This window comes from Ursus maritimus, unplaced genomic scaffold (assembly GCF_017311325.1).
Source record: "Ursus maritimus isolate PB19 unplaced genomic scaffold, ASM1731132v1 scaffold_2, whole genome shotgun sequence".
NCBI lineage: Eukaryota > Metazoa > Chordata > Mammalia > Carnivora > Ursidae > Ursus > Ursus maritimus.
In genome coordinates this window covers 27,924,076-27,939,156 of record NW_024424452.1, presented here as the reverse complement: position 1 = coordinate 27,939,156, position 15,081 = coordinate 27,924,076, and the positions used below count along the sequence as shown (strand labels likewise).

General features: G+C 44.4%; 1 protein-coding gene across 1 annotated transcript in view; it reads left to right on the top strand.

Annotated features, from left to right (window-relative positions):
• The window catches only part of ERCC4 (ERCC excision repair 4, endonuclease catalytic subunit), a 30,861-nt gene extending 17,377 nt beyond the window's left edge, over nt 1-13,484 (top strand). Inside the window, 3 exon segments of the mRNA XM_040635307.1 lie at nt 391-483; nt 6,815-6,927; nt 9,275-13,484. Coding sequence (XP_040491241.1) covers nt 391-483; nt 6,815-6,927; nt 9,275-10,008 — 940 coding nt within the window. The 3' untranslated portion in view covers nt 10,009-13,484.
• Nucleotides 13,485-15,081: the final 1,597 nt, after the last annotated feature.

Below are 15,081 nucleotides of genomic sequence, written 5' to 3'. Positions count from 1 at the left end.
CTGCATTTTATAACTACCACCCAGCTTTGCAAATGATCGTTTGGCAGAGATGTAAAGAAAAAATTGAAAAAAAAAGAAGCCGCTGAGATTTTGTGTTTTCTGATTTGTTTATAGTTATGAGGCAAGAATTATTCTATCCCTCTGGTGATATTTCAGTGTTTACCTAAACTCTGTTCCTCCTTTCAGTGAAGGGGAAAAATGTGGTATTGAGACTTTTACCAGGTGGGGTTTAGGCAGCTTAATTTTAGGCACGTGATTAATGGAGCCTTTTATTCTTGGTCAAATATTTATTATTTGAGCAGTTTAGATTGCTGATTTCGAATGCTATGCTCTTTCAGGGATTAAAAATTATGTTTTTACAGCATAAAAGAGTTCTGTTTTAACTGGCAGGGTCTACTTTCTTATATATGGAGGTTCAACCGAGGAACAGCGCTATCTCACTGCTTTGCGGAAAGAAAAGGAAGCTTTTGAGAAACTCATAAGGTAATAAACAGAGGCCCTTCAAGATCTAGAAGCTTCTCTGGGTGGGGGCATATCTGATCGCCCTCAGGAAAGATGGGGGGAAGAAGTTGGGAGCATCGCCTCAAGATAAACCTGTGGTCTGATTCATCCCTGGGGTATGTGCACATTTCTTGTCCCCTCCCTGTCTTTTCCACCATCTCTAGTTGCCTTTCCGTGGTTTAACAGGATATTGGAAACGTGGCGAGAGCTGCTTTTCTGCTTGTAGAGACTTGTCATATAAAACCAAAAAATACAGCTCAACCACTGCTTTTATAAGAAATACGTTCTTTAAATCTCCCCCTCCCCCACCCACACACAAGCTTTCTCTCTTCCCTTAGAATTATGATTTCTTTTCTCCTGGTAAAATTTCCATTGTCTGTGGGTGGGTGACCGCCTTACCATTTGCTGGGAAATGCTTGTACAAGCCAGTGGGTTCAGATCACCAGCAGTAGAATCACTCTGGGAAAATTTTTTTTTGAAGGTGTCATCTTTATCTGAACCTACGTGTACTGTTTCTAGGATGAGTGTCTGGTAATGTTCCAAATCCAAATAGAAAATGCTTTCCAGCGTAACATCAGGAAAATGTTCTAAGTGACATGTGCACAGACTGGATGGGCACCTTTTACCCCCCACAGGTGCTTGAGAAATCTGATAACCTTGCACCAGGGGTGTTGTCAAGGAGATGGCAGCTTGGTGAGGAAGATGGGTCACATGATCTCTAAGGGGCCTCCAAAGCCAGGGCAGGGGCTAGATAGGGCATCCTTGAGCCGAGCCAGAGAAAAGGCTAGACGAGAGGAGGCCATGGCTTGGACTGACCAATCTTCCAAGCCTTGGACATTGGTAGTGCGTCAGTGGCAGCTAGAGGGCAGAAGTCATTTTTAGTGGCTGTTAGCAGGCCAGGGCTCTACACAGAATTTCAAAATTTCCTCCAACACTGACATGGGCTCTCGGTGTACACCTAAAACATCCCCGTGCCCGGTTCATGCAGGGCGCGCGTGCCAGGGGCCTCCTGAATCAGGGCCACTGAGTCCCTGTGGAGGGGCCCCGCACATTACATGAGCAGGACCCCCCGCCCCCCAATATCCTCTGTGAGTACCACACGCCTTCGCCGTGGGTTCTTCCAGCTCCTGGTCACTCCTTTCAGCCTATGAAAATGTTTTCTCTCAACATGCTCTGTGGGATGGTTTATATAGTATATGTGCGTATATGTGGGGTTTTCTTGGGTTTTTATTTTTAAGGTTTTATTTATTAGAGAGCATGAGTGGGGTGGGGGGAGAGGGAGAAGCAGACTCCCCGCTGAGCAGGGAGCCCAACGCGGGGCTCAATTCCAGAGCCCGGGATCACGACCCCAGCCGAAGACAGACGCTTAACCAAACAGCTTAAAATAAATAAATAAAATATTTCAGAAAGTGTGATAAGCAACCAGGTGTTCAACAGCTGGCCTCTTCTTGTCCAAAGCTTTCAATGCTTCCCTGTGTCTTCTAGACCCTCACTCCGCCAAGACTCAGAACAGTCAACAGATGTTTACTGGGCACCCCTGAGGCGCCAAGCCCTGTGCTAACGCTGAAATGCTGTAGTCACGCTGGTGGCGGAGGTCCCTCCGCTCCTCGAGCTCATCCTCTAGTGGAAAAGACGAACATTAGGTGATGATGAATATTATACTAACTAGACGTGTACAGAGTCTGGCTGCAAAGGTGGAAGAACGGGGTCCGCTAGTGCGGCCCGGGCCGGGGACCCGGCTGCCTTCATGGAAGAGGTGAGCGGTAAGCGATGCGTGGGGAGCGTGCGCGAGGTGCCACGTACACAGAGCGGAAGGGGGCTTCTGTGTGTGAAGGCTCCAGGGTACCAGAAGCCCTGCTAAGGATTCAGAACGTGCCTGTAGAGGCGATAAGACAGCACTGAAGCGTTCTCAGTAGGAAGTCTATTTTTAGAGGCTCTTGCTGGCCTCCAACGGAGGAATGGGTGGGGCAGGGAAACGAGTCAGAAGAAAAGGTGGTAGCCAAGATTAGGTTGACGGGGAGAAGGGAACAGATTGAAGAGAGACGCAAGAGATGGAATCAAAGAATTGGTGGTAGGGGCGCCTGCGTGGCTCAGTCAGTGAAGCGTCTGCCTTCGGCTGGGGTCGGTCCTGGGATCGAGTCCCGCAACGGGCTCCCTGCTCAGCGGGGAGTCTGCTTCTCCCTCTCCCTCTGCCTGCCGCTCCCCCTGCTTGTGCTCTCTCTCTGTCAAATAAATAAATAAATAAAATCTTAAAAAAAAAAAAAAAAAAAAGAATTGGTGCTACAGGATGTGGGTCGGTTCCTCCTAACCAGCCCTTCACTCTACAACACATCCTCTGCCTGAGTCTTCATGGGTTAGCCGTCCCTGAGTTACAGATGAGCGCATAGAGCTAAGATCACGCAGATTAGGTTACTGGTGTTCATGCTGAGGGTCCCCCAGACCAACCAGAGGCTCAGTGATTCCGTAGAAGGGCCCACGGGAGCCAGAAAAACTGGTATACTCACAGTTTGGGTTTCTGACAGCAAAAGGGTACAGATGAAAATCAGCGAAGGGTAAGAAGCCATGGGGCCAAGTCAAGGAAAACCCAGGCATAAGCTCCCAGGTGTCGTCTCCGTGTGGAGTCACACCAATGTGCTTCATCCTCCCAGCCGCAGCGTGTGACATCAGGGGCCGAGCGTTGTCCATAGGGAAGCTTACCCGAGTCTGGGGTCCTTGGGGGTCAGTCATGTACGCACAGAGCACCCACATGAGACTCCAGCCCCCCAGAGCAAGAACGGGTATTCACCGTAAATCAAGGTGTGCACGTAAATCATCTGATCACGTGACATGTGGCCCCAGGCCTCAGGCAAACAAAACCCTCTCCTAAGGGAGACTGTCCCGAGGGTTCAGAGCTCGTGTCCCAGAATAAGGGTTCAGAGCTCATCTCCCTGGAGGTGGAGCGGGCCTTTCCTGCAGGGTTGTAGCCTGATAGAATGTGGGCGAGAAGGCACCTGAGTAGGTGAGTTTTCATGCTCTAGGCTGCCTCATCTTCAATGCATCAGGGACCCTCATCTAGAAAAGAATACTTCTAGTAGATTGTGGCTGGTAGATGTGGCAAGATACTGCAGACTCCGTGCCATTCCTGTTGTATACAAGTGAGTCTCCACATCAGGGGGCTCGGTGACAAGGTGTGGAGAAGCCTGGCCCATACTGGAAACCACCCAGCAGAATCTGGAATATGGGCTGTCCCCTACACTTCAGTCTACCCGATAATTTCCATATCAGATTTTAATGTAATTTTATCCATGGCCTGGCTTAATTTCCTAGCTCTCAGAGGTGACCATCTACTTACAAGGTAGATCTTCCCATATTACACAGCCATGGGATAGTTACACCATTTAGAATCTTAAGATATTTACTTTCCCAGAAAACTTGGGGAATTTGAGAAGTGTTTGTTTTCAAAAGGAAAATATATGTGAGGTGCGTTGCTGAAAGAGCATTTGCACCGAGCCCGTACTTAGAAATTTACTGTGAGAATAAGACAATGTGCTTTTGCCAGGACCTCCGTGGGTGATGTTGTAAGAATAAAAGCAGTGCTACTATTTAAAATAACCCGAAAGGAATGAATCTGGCAACCCGGCAGTGGAAGGATAGCTTGTCTGGGCTAGATCAGTCGATTACAGATGTCAAGAGAGAAAAAAAAAAAAAATGACACTCCTAAGTATTGATAATAAAATGCTCCCTGGGTAGGAAAATTGGCAGTAACATTCTGAGGATACATAGTTTTAGAGAGGTCACTGCTTTTCAAAGGCAGGGGTAAGGTTCTTTGGAATTTTAGTTAGAAAATGTGATCGCCAGGGCACCTGTCTGCCTCCGTCGGTGAAGCACATCACTCTTGATCTCGGGGTTGTGAGTTTGATCCCCACGTTGGGTGTAGAGATTCCTTAAAAAATTTAAAAAAAGGAAATACAAAAGGAAAAATGTGATCCGAAAATGAGTTAGCATGAGGGCCAGAATACATGCCCTTTTGACGAAGACTTCTAGTTCAGGGCCTCCCCCCGATATTATCATGGTGTACAAGCTATTCAGATATCATTAAAGATGTTAAAGCAAAAATAAGAAACCTCTGTACTTTAGATTAAGTGGAAGTAAGAATCTGCATTTGTAATTATCATTTTATATCTGTCACAGGGAGCAACTTGGGTAATTATGCTAAATGTTGAAAGCAAAGAACTGAATATTTATTATGATGGCAAATTTCTATTACATTAATTTGAGTTACCAGTTAGGGAGACGTATTATGTTCTTCACAATCCAGGCGTCATTGCAGGAGTTTATCATTTCTCAGATTCAATTTGCAGTTAAGTTAAAACATTTCACTGTAAACTAGCTGTTTTTATATAGCAATATTAATTGAAACCATTATGGAATCATCTGAAAGCAAATCTTTGTTTTTTTAGCATTATCACAGATAATTAGGGGATGAGGTTAACCACATTATAAGAAAAGTACAGTTATAATAACAGCTAATATTTTATAATGCCTATTATGTGCCAGGCTCTGTTCTGAGTACCTTCCACAGTGGATAATCCTCCTAACATGCTCCTTTTAGGTGGGTTTTATTATTATGCCCATTTTACAGATGAAATTGAGGCACAGAGCCATTAAACTACTTGCCTAAAAGGCCAGTCAGTGGTTTCAGATCCACAAAATAGAGATTCATTCTCTAACCCACTAGTCTAAACAGCCACTCACAGACAACAGATTAATCAGAAAATTGGGATGCCCCCATGTGTGACATGTAGCTTAGCCAGTGAAGTAAGTGGAAATAAAGAGAAAAAAGATCCCCAATATTAATCCCAAATGTTAAAGAAAAAGAAATTGAAGAGCAATAATTTTTCTGAATAGTTCGCCCTTTGTCCTCAATTCAAGTCTAATAGGGACCACGGAGCAGTAATGAGTGGCTGTCGGGGCCATGGCCATTGCAAAGACTTCCAGCAGGCCATACTTGATGCTGTATTCAGAATCGTGGGGAAAAATGTTCCTGGAATTATGCCCACTCCCTCGCATGAACTATTTACAAAATGCCGTAGGAATGATAACTTTGCATTTGTATATCGTTCCAAAGAGTATGGAATTTAAAGTTGTAATTTCTGTTCTTCAGTGGTGTCTTGGAGTGGTACCCTGTTCTAAAGCATCATTTATCCAGAGTGGTTGGAAAATCGGTCCATCCTGGTTTATTTCCTTTAATTGGAAAGTCTTTGCTGTTTTAGGCCTTACTGAAATGATTAGTGAGTACTGAGGATCCATCCCCCTTCACCATACCCTGGGCTCTGTTCCTGCCGTTGGTCAGTCCCACCATTGTTTCGTGCCTGCTCATGTTTCCCCAACTCAGTTTCCCGCCCTACGAGGACAGAGAGCCAGCCTCACACATCCCTTCTGCCCCTCCTAGACATAGCACTTGCTGGTTCATAGATCGATGATAACATACTTCCCTGGTTTTGAAAAATAAGACTATGGCAAGCCTGGCCTCCTCTCTCTTTGGTTATCAAGGATATTGTCGTGATTATAGTCCCTGATTACGAAACTTAGTTGTGGTTGTACTGTCCTGTCAGTCTACCAGATATGAGATACCGAGCTACCTAGAAGACAGGGATTACTGCGTAACCACGTGTATATCAGAGCACCTAACACAGCAGGTAGGAGCACTTCAGAAAGGTTTTTAAAACAAATGCATGAGCAAGGGAATTCATGCTGCTCTATTGCCTAACCAGAGATATTGATTTTTTTGTTTAAATCTCTGTTGGGAGATTTGTATGACTGTCGATTTTCCCTTTAAAATTAAAAGTGTTTAAAGGGGCCTCCCACCTGGAGGTTTTTAAATCGAGATTCCATCATCTGTGCTTTGATTTTCTTAATCATTGATTTTTAACCATTCCTATTTATGATTTACTCTGAACGTATTGAAATACAAAATATTTAAATTCTTTTTAATGCTCAATAACATGTTACCATGTTTTTATAAAAAGTCTCAATCTCTTGGTGGCATTTTTTACCTGCTAATTTCATGTCCTGAAGTGCTTAAAGGACATAGAGAGTGGAAAATAAACAACAGCTCTTTTTGCCTCTAGAAGATCGGAAGTAGCACCCAACCAAGAAATTCTTTCTCCTTCCTTTACCCATCGCTCATCTGTGTATATTTATTGTTTATTTATCTAACATATTTCTCATCTTGACACTCTTGTGGACATTTTCTGTGTTCTAATCTATAAAAGATTAAAATCTGGAATTTTGAAATTAGTGCAAAATATGTTTAAACTATTTTCTGCCCCAGGGAGAAGGCTAGCATGGTGGTCCCTGAAGGAAGGGAAGGTAGGGATGAAGCAAATCTGGACCTGGTAAGAGGCTCGGCTGCTGCAGGTGCTCCCACCGACACTCGTAAAGCAGGTGAGTCCCGCCCTGTGCTGCGCGCTCCCGGTGCCTGCGACAGAGGCTGTGGGGTTCTAGAGCTTCTCTGCAGAGGTGTGGTTTTTCATAACAAATTCGTAAAAATGGGTGCCTGCTCCCATACCCAGGGCCAGCGCTGCCATTCACTAACCACATGTCCCTCCCAGACCTGTGGCTCCTCATCTGTAAAATAAGGGGCTGTGTTCTAGACACCCCAACCTCGAAATCAGTCACGTTCCAGCATTGCTTGTGAAGGTGGTTGGCTCACTGAGATTCAGAATGTACTTTTGCAAAGAAACTTTTATAAGTGGCAGTTAGGTTCTTATTTTTACCCGAAGAAGCCGGTTTACCTCAGATAGACAGGAGTTGTCTGGAGCACATCCCCACTTCTCTTCTTGCCTCCGTGTGTTGCTTCTTGGCACTTCTCCAGATCCCAGGTGCGTGGCGCCCTCATTGCCGTGCAGTGTCTGAACTGTGGCATGCCAGCAAGATGTGCTGAATTCCAAGTGCAGCATGACCCAGAAATAACCCCCTCCCCGCTCCCCGAATCCCCGTTTCCCCATGGCAGCAGCTGCTGTCAGCCAAGCAGCCTGAGGAACGCAATACAATTGAGATGACTTAGCCCCCGCTTCGGGCCAGTTAGAGCCATCGGCCTCCCAAATCCAGTACACTTGGGAATAACCTCAGAGGCCTGTTAGAGCTGTGGATCCACAGGATCACTCACTCCACGGAAATTCTGATTCCGTGGATCTGAAACGGGGTCAGCGTCTCAGAGCCTTCTGATGGGGTGGTCCCTGGACTGTACTTGGGGAAACATGGCCTCAGAGCATCTAGGTCTTTTTTGAAGAAGATTCTTACTAACTCAGATAGGGTAGTGATATTTCATGCAGAATACAGAACATCAGGCTGAAAGAAGGAAGCTAGATTTGAGCATGTAGGTGCCGCGCAGAATGCTGCTTACGGAAGTCTGTCCTTCTGAGTTCGGTCCTGCAGGCCCTTGTAGTCACGTCCTACAGCTGCTGTAACAACTTACCACACACTCAGCGGCTGGAAACAACGTACATTTCACGTACATTTCTTATCTTACAATTACTGTGGTAAAATTCCAAAGTCCAAATGGGTTTCACTGGGCTAAAGCCAAGGTGTGAGCTGGGCTGTGCTCCTCCTGGAGGCTCTAGGGAAGACTGCATCCCTGCCTTTCCCAGTTTCTCGAGGCACCTGCGCTCCTTGGCTCCCGGCCCCGTCCTCCACCTTCAGAGCCAGAGGCTCTGACTCTGACCTTCCTGCTCCCCTCTTTCACTTGTAAGGACCCTTGGGCCCACCTGGATAATCCAGAACAATTTCCTAATCTTGAGATCCTAAATTTAATTACATTTGCAGTGTCCCTTTTGCCATGTAAAGTACCGTATTTACACATTTCAGGGATTAGGACATGGGCATCTTGACGGGACTGTTACTCTGCCGACAGCAGTCCCTGGTCCTCGCTAGTGCTATCCTTAAGCCAGCAGCCTTAGCATTACCTGGGATGTCATTAGAAGTGCAGAGTCTTAGGCCCCACCCCAGACCTACTGAATACAGAACTGCCTCTAACTCGCTCCCAGGCAGTTCAAGGCACATTCCAATGTGGGAAGTTCTAGTCCACTGGCTTCTTCCATTTTCCCACATCCAGACTCACTGGTACAAAAACTAACGACTCCAGAATTTTTCACCACAGCTCCTAAGGCAGTTTACTCAGCAAGCGTTTTTAAGCATCTAGTACGTGCCTGACTCCGTCATAGGAGTTAGGAATACAATGGTCAGTAGAATGTGGACAGTGGAGACCATCAGGGACCGGATGTCGGGGGAGCTGCAGAGGGAAGACGACAGCAAACGCTGATGTTCATGAATCATCATGATTTTCCTCGCAGCTCCATTTAGTTTAAGAGAAATCGTCTTTATTTACTCTGTAAACAAACCTTTCTGAAAGCACAGAAAAAATGAGGAATAACAACATGGGTTATCATGTTACCGTGCATTAGAGGTTGACAACAGAAACACAGATTTTATTTTATTTTTTTATTTTTTCAAAAATTTATTTGTTTATTTGAGAGAGAGCGTGAGCAGGGGAAGGGGCAGAGGGAGAGGGAGGGAGAGAAGAAGGCTTCCCGCTGAGAATGGAGCCCAACGTGGGGCTCGATCTCATGACCCCCAGGATCATGACCTGAGCTGAAATCAAGAGTCCGATGCTTAACCGACTGAGCCACCCAGGTGCCCCAGAAACACATAATTTAAACTTTAACTGTTCTGTTCCATCTTGGAGAGTTCTTCTTCAGTGGCATCACCTAAAATGCCTACCTTGTGTTCCCAGGTGGCCAGGAACAGAACAGGCCACAGCAAACCATAGTGGTGGATGTGCGTGAGTTTCGCAGTGAACTCCCATCCCTGATCCACCGTCGGGGCATCGACATCGAACCAGTGACCCTGGAAGTCGGAGACTACATTCTGACTCCGGAAATGTGCGTGGAGCGCAAGAGCATCAGCGACCTGATTGGCTCATTAAACAACGGCCGCCTGTACGGCCAGTGCATCTCTATGTCCCGTTACTACAAGCGCCCGGTGCTGCTGATCGAGTTTGACCCCGGGAAGCCCTTCTCCCTCACTTCCCGGGGCGCCCTCCATCAGGAGATCTCCAGCAACGACGTCAGTTCCAAGCTCACCCTCCTCACGCTGCACTTCCCCAGACTCCGGATTCTGTGGTGCCCCTCGCCGCACGCCACCGCCGAGCTGTTCGAGGAGCTGAAGCAGAACAAGCCACAGCCCGACGCGGCCACGGCCATGGCCGTCACCGCCGATTCGGACACGCTCCCCGAGTCGGAGAAGTACAATCCCGGTCCCCAGGACTTCTTGTTAAGAATGCCAGGGGTGAATGCCAAGAACTGTCGCACGTTGATGCACCACGTGAAGAACGTCGCGGAACTAGCCAGCCTGTCGCAGGACGAGCTGGCAGGAATTCTGGGCAACCCGGGGAATGCCAAGCAGCTCTATGACTTCATTCACACCTCTTACGCAGAGGTCGTGTCTAAGGGAAAAATGAGAAAATGAGTGTTGACGGGCTTCTTATCCCGTCACTGTGCTTTCCAGCCACTCTTCTTGGGCATTCATAGGTTGCAATTAATTATTAGCTCAGAATTTCATCATCTTCCAGCACTTAACGGCTATGCCGTCTGCTTCCTGGCTCTGCAGACCAGAAGCCAAAACTGCTCTAGGAACTCTGTGTTCAGGCACGGTTTTCACCTTCCCAGGCCTGCTCTCCTCCCTCCCCTCCCTGCCTAGGCCAGGGTCTGCATGCTCATTTCTTAAGTGAAGTGGGTCCAGTGCAGGGGAGGTGTCCACAGGTGTTTCTAGAAGGCCATTCTTGAAACAGGCAGCAATTTATGTTTCTGACACAAACCAATAAAACACACAATCATGTGCTTACCCTCTTTAGAGGGGCCCCGGAACCCAGAGAAGGAAACCCCTCTGCCATCCCTCACCAGTTCTTCCTACATTGTCCTCAGACACAGTCTTCCAGCTTTCTGCCTCTAAGAGAAATTCCTGGGGACTTTCTACTGCTGGTGTAAGACAGCCTCCTGTAAACCTTGCTGGTTCATTTCCTAGTGACCTGGGTGTATGCGACATGTACTGTGACTCGGTTGTGCAAAGCCAATAGTTTTTAGACATCAGATAAATTCCCCTCTTTGCAGAATTTGATGGTGTAAGTGAAGGAGTCCTTGGAACGCTCAGTTTTTCAAATATTTAACCTCCTAAATCCGAGCTCTCTGAGCCCTTGAATGGCAAGTTAGAGTCTCTTAAGACTTCCTTGTTCCTGAGCAACCTCTCTTTCCATGCCCCAAGTCCACCAGCACCAGAGCTTCTCCCCGAGCAGCATAAGCTCACCCTCCCATCCCCCCCTCCTGTCCCTGTGCCAAGCACTTCCTTGCATCTGTGTAAGGACTCCCACACAAGCGAATGAGTGGCCCACCAAGTCTTTAAGATTTGGTTTTCCTTCCCGGAGTCGAGATGAAGGACTTAAAAAGTAAATGGAAGATCAAAGCATAGAATATCTAAGAATTCTAGAGAAATATATACATACTGAAAAACTCAAAAACCATCTCCTTCTCAACCCTTCCGACTGGGTTAGGTTAGCTTTTTACTGAAGTGTACATACGGGATATTCATAGCATCTTTGTGCTGTTTTTAAACTTTTATATTTCACCATTATTAACTTAGGTCTTATTCTCCTATCTAGTAATGAGTAGTAAATTTTCTACCTCGAGAGCTGATGTGGATAGAGACATCGGTCCCGCTAGCCATACCGCACGGTTACACATTTCCTTCGCGTTGGCCATGTTTCTGTTCGTCACAGTGTTCGAGCTCAGAGCAGACGCCGGGCCGCATCACACAAAATGGTCTTCACCGTCACAGAAGTTCTTTCAGCCGACCTCTCCAAGCTGAACCTCTCATGTCGACTTCTTGCTCTCCCGGTACGTTAACCTACGTTAACACTGCTAAAGTAGATGTGGATTTCAAACTCGAAGCAAGACACCGTAAGAATGAATCGAGGGATATCAGGAAACTGTGCTGTTATATGGAATTCTGTACAGTGATCTGAGGAACAGAGAAGAGGATAGGAAACAAAAGTTAGTTTAAGGAAGAATAAAGGGCTGGGCTACTAACTGTTATCCGAGGGTTAAAAAGCTACCCTGGAGATTGAAAACAAGATGCCGAGTACATATGTTAATTTTCACTTCTGTATGTTTGTATTTAAGAGTCCAGTCAGAGTGAAAAGTACATTAAAATCGACATAGCGCCTCAAAAGGAGATGGTGATTGCAGTTTTTCCTCACGCTAGTCTAGCGCTTCTGCTTGTGGTATATAGTTTCTGGGTTTTCTTGTATAATTCCACCTGCCTTCTGTTCTTTCATTACGTCAAAGGCAGATCGGAATATAGCACATCTTTTGATATGAGTTTCACTCCAATTCAAGCTTTCAGAAATAAGCTCTGTTCTTAAAGCTGCCATTTTAAACATCCCTTGTCATCTAGCACAACATAGAAAACAGTCTCGGTTGTATTCAGAGAGCCGGTGTCTCTGGTTCTCAGATTCTGTTATTTGCTGTTGTACGTACTGGACATTTGAAGACATGCACGGTCTCGTGTGTATTTGAATTATGAATGGTAGTTTCTAATGAACTTGAAAATGCTCATTAGAGATGCAAGGCTCTCACTATTACTTCCCCTTCCAACTAAATATATTTTAACGCGTCTCCAGTTGTGGAAAGCCTTCGATACAACTATTGTGTATTGACTTTTACCACATTCTTTTACAAGTTTTTACAATCTAAGAATCTTTGGCAAAGGAACTAATGCATGAATTTGCAAAATTAATGTATCACTTTATTGTCTAGCATCATATTGTTACCTTTGCCTTTTTTCTTTCATAATAGTAAATAGCCCTTTTACTTATGAACTCATGCTTAGCTTTTTTAAAACCTTTTTTAAAAACCTGAGAACAGCATTATTCTATTTTATCAAGTGTTTTGCATAAAAATCAGAGTGTGGGAAAGATGAGATTGTTTCCAACTTTGTTTGTTTAAGTCATAGTGCCTCTTGATATTCTTTAAAAATTATACAACAAGAAATCCTTTTCTGTAGTAATAGTGGCCATAAATAATGTCCTTTTGGCAAGAAGTTGCCACTTCTTCAGTTTGGGGCTCAGGAGACCGTATGTCTCTGGATGTTTGAGTACATCCAGAATGCAATTTCCCAGCTCACAAGGGACTGAAAATAATTGTCCCATTCATCAACCCATCGGGACTCAGAGGGTTAAGTCTAGATTTGGTTGTGTTGAGATAACAGAATATAGAATTAATAACTGGCCTTCAGCGGGAAAGTCGACACTGAAGCAAATCCGAAGAGGTGGGTGGGGGGAGAGAGACAGACATCATTAGTCTTTGCTTTTGTTTTTCAAGCATAATTTGATTTTCCGTTGGCTCAGAAAACTTCTTTAGGGAAATTCTCTTCTCTTTTGTGTTCAGTTTAGCCTAGAAACGTCCTTCTAAAAACCAACAGTTTAGGAAAGTTCTTTTCTCAGTCTTGAATATATTAAAACATATCCAGACTTCAACGTGTGTTGTCATTTTTCTTCATTATTTTGCTTTCTATTTTGGTTTATTGCTACTTCCTGTCCAATTCCAAACTTCAGTACTTAACCGTCTTTAAAGTATCCACAGGTTTTTGGTAAGCCACGCCACTGCTGTTTTTTGATTTAAGGGTATGTAAGCCAAAATTTGGATGGGAGGGAGACATAACTGATTTATATCAATTTGTAACAAGAGTTGTATGTGAGTGTGTTTTTAATAAAATGTGTATTTATTCAGTATTTTCCTCAGCATTTTGTGGGCAAAGTAAAAATAACAATATATAGTGAAAGGACATGTATTCCCAGTGCATCCTAGTTCCAACACGTTGGTAAATATAATTTAAAATGAAGAGAATATTTAATGTGTTTTTTGTGTGCAGAATAAATGATTAAAGCCGAACTGCTCTTCCAGCCCCTGCTTTTGCGTTTGACTTTCATGATAAGCCCACTTTCTAAGGCCTCAGCATGATTTTCTTTGGGTTATTTTTCCCTTACTGGTTTTTATTTTGTGCATGTGTCCTTAAGGAGGGAGAGAAAAAAGACTATTCTCCTTCTGAAAACACTCGTTTGTTGACATGTAATGAATATGTGGTAAGCACAATGCTTGGAACATCTTAACTCAACAGAGATTAATTTCCTGCCACCCCTGACTCATACGGGTTTTTTTGTTGTTGTTCCTTCAACGTCAAAGTTGAAAGTAAATTATCCTTTTGACACATCTAGAATTCACTGTAATCTCTTAGGTTTAATTATTATTTAATTAGTTTACTAATTGGTGCACTTTGATGATACAGTTATTTTGGTTTCTGCTTGAAAACGTAGAACCAATCCCTTTTTAAGGAGGCATAAGATGGGTTATTTCTCAAAATGTTTTAATATCAGAATGTAAGACTCTGGCAGAATAATTAACCCTTTCTTAGCAGTAGTGATCTAACTCACATTTACTGAGCTCTTGTGCTTTATCTCCTTTAATCTTCATGACAAAGACCTAAAGGTACTATTAGTAAAAGCTTCTAGCTGTGGTGAAACTGAGCGACAGAGAGGTTAAGTCATTTGCCCAGGGTCACCCAGTAGTAGATGACAGAACAGTGATTTGAACCCAAGCAGTCTGACCCCAGAGCCCCTGATGAAACACTGCCGACCAGAGCTGGGGGAGGGGATTTTGTGTCCACTTTCAAATACCTAATTACAGATATGTCACAGAAAAAGCAAACTGGTTTGTTGTCATGCTTCTCTTAGGTAACAGTGTCAAAAGCAAGTATGCATAATTTGGAACTCGGTCAAGGAGAATGCTGAGTACCCTTTCTGTATACAGCTGGATATTGGGGCGCCTGGCTGGTTTAGTGAGTAGAGTGTGCAACTCTTGATCTCGGGGTCATGAGTTCAAGCCCCACACTGGGTGCAGAGATTACTTATAAAATAAATAAGTAAAATGAAAAAGAGCTGGATGTCATCTAGTAGCGTATGCTACCTGGGGGTCATCTGATTTCCAGGGCTCCCGACCTCTTACTATTGTGCAGCTTTATGAGAATAGGGGTTAACATGTAGAAACCCTAACAGCACTACAAATGATTCTTGTCCAGTAGCATTGCAAGCTTATTGCCTAGCGGGACATGAACCTGTTCTGCATTTATTAGCAAATTTATTTCTGCATTCATTCGCCCAGCTACAAATCTCTGGGTCTTTCATTTTCTTTTAAATCAGTCCTAACATCTTACCGGTTTCCTCATTAATCAAATCTAATAAAATCTTTGACTTCTGTTGGTTTTGTTTTTTTTCTATTTGTATGACAGTCATGTTTCTAACTTTCTGAAAAAATTATGCTTTGCAAGTGGTGTTGCCAACATGAGCTCCCATCTGATGATAAAACTATTTCCAGCCTCATTCAACCTAAAATTAAACCTCGTAAGCTAGAAGACGGATACTATACGTAGGCATATATATACATATATATTTAAGAACTGTACTTTGATACTAAGATGTTAATATTACAAACC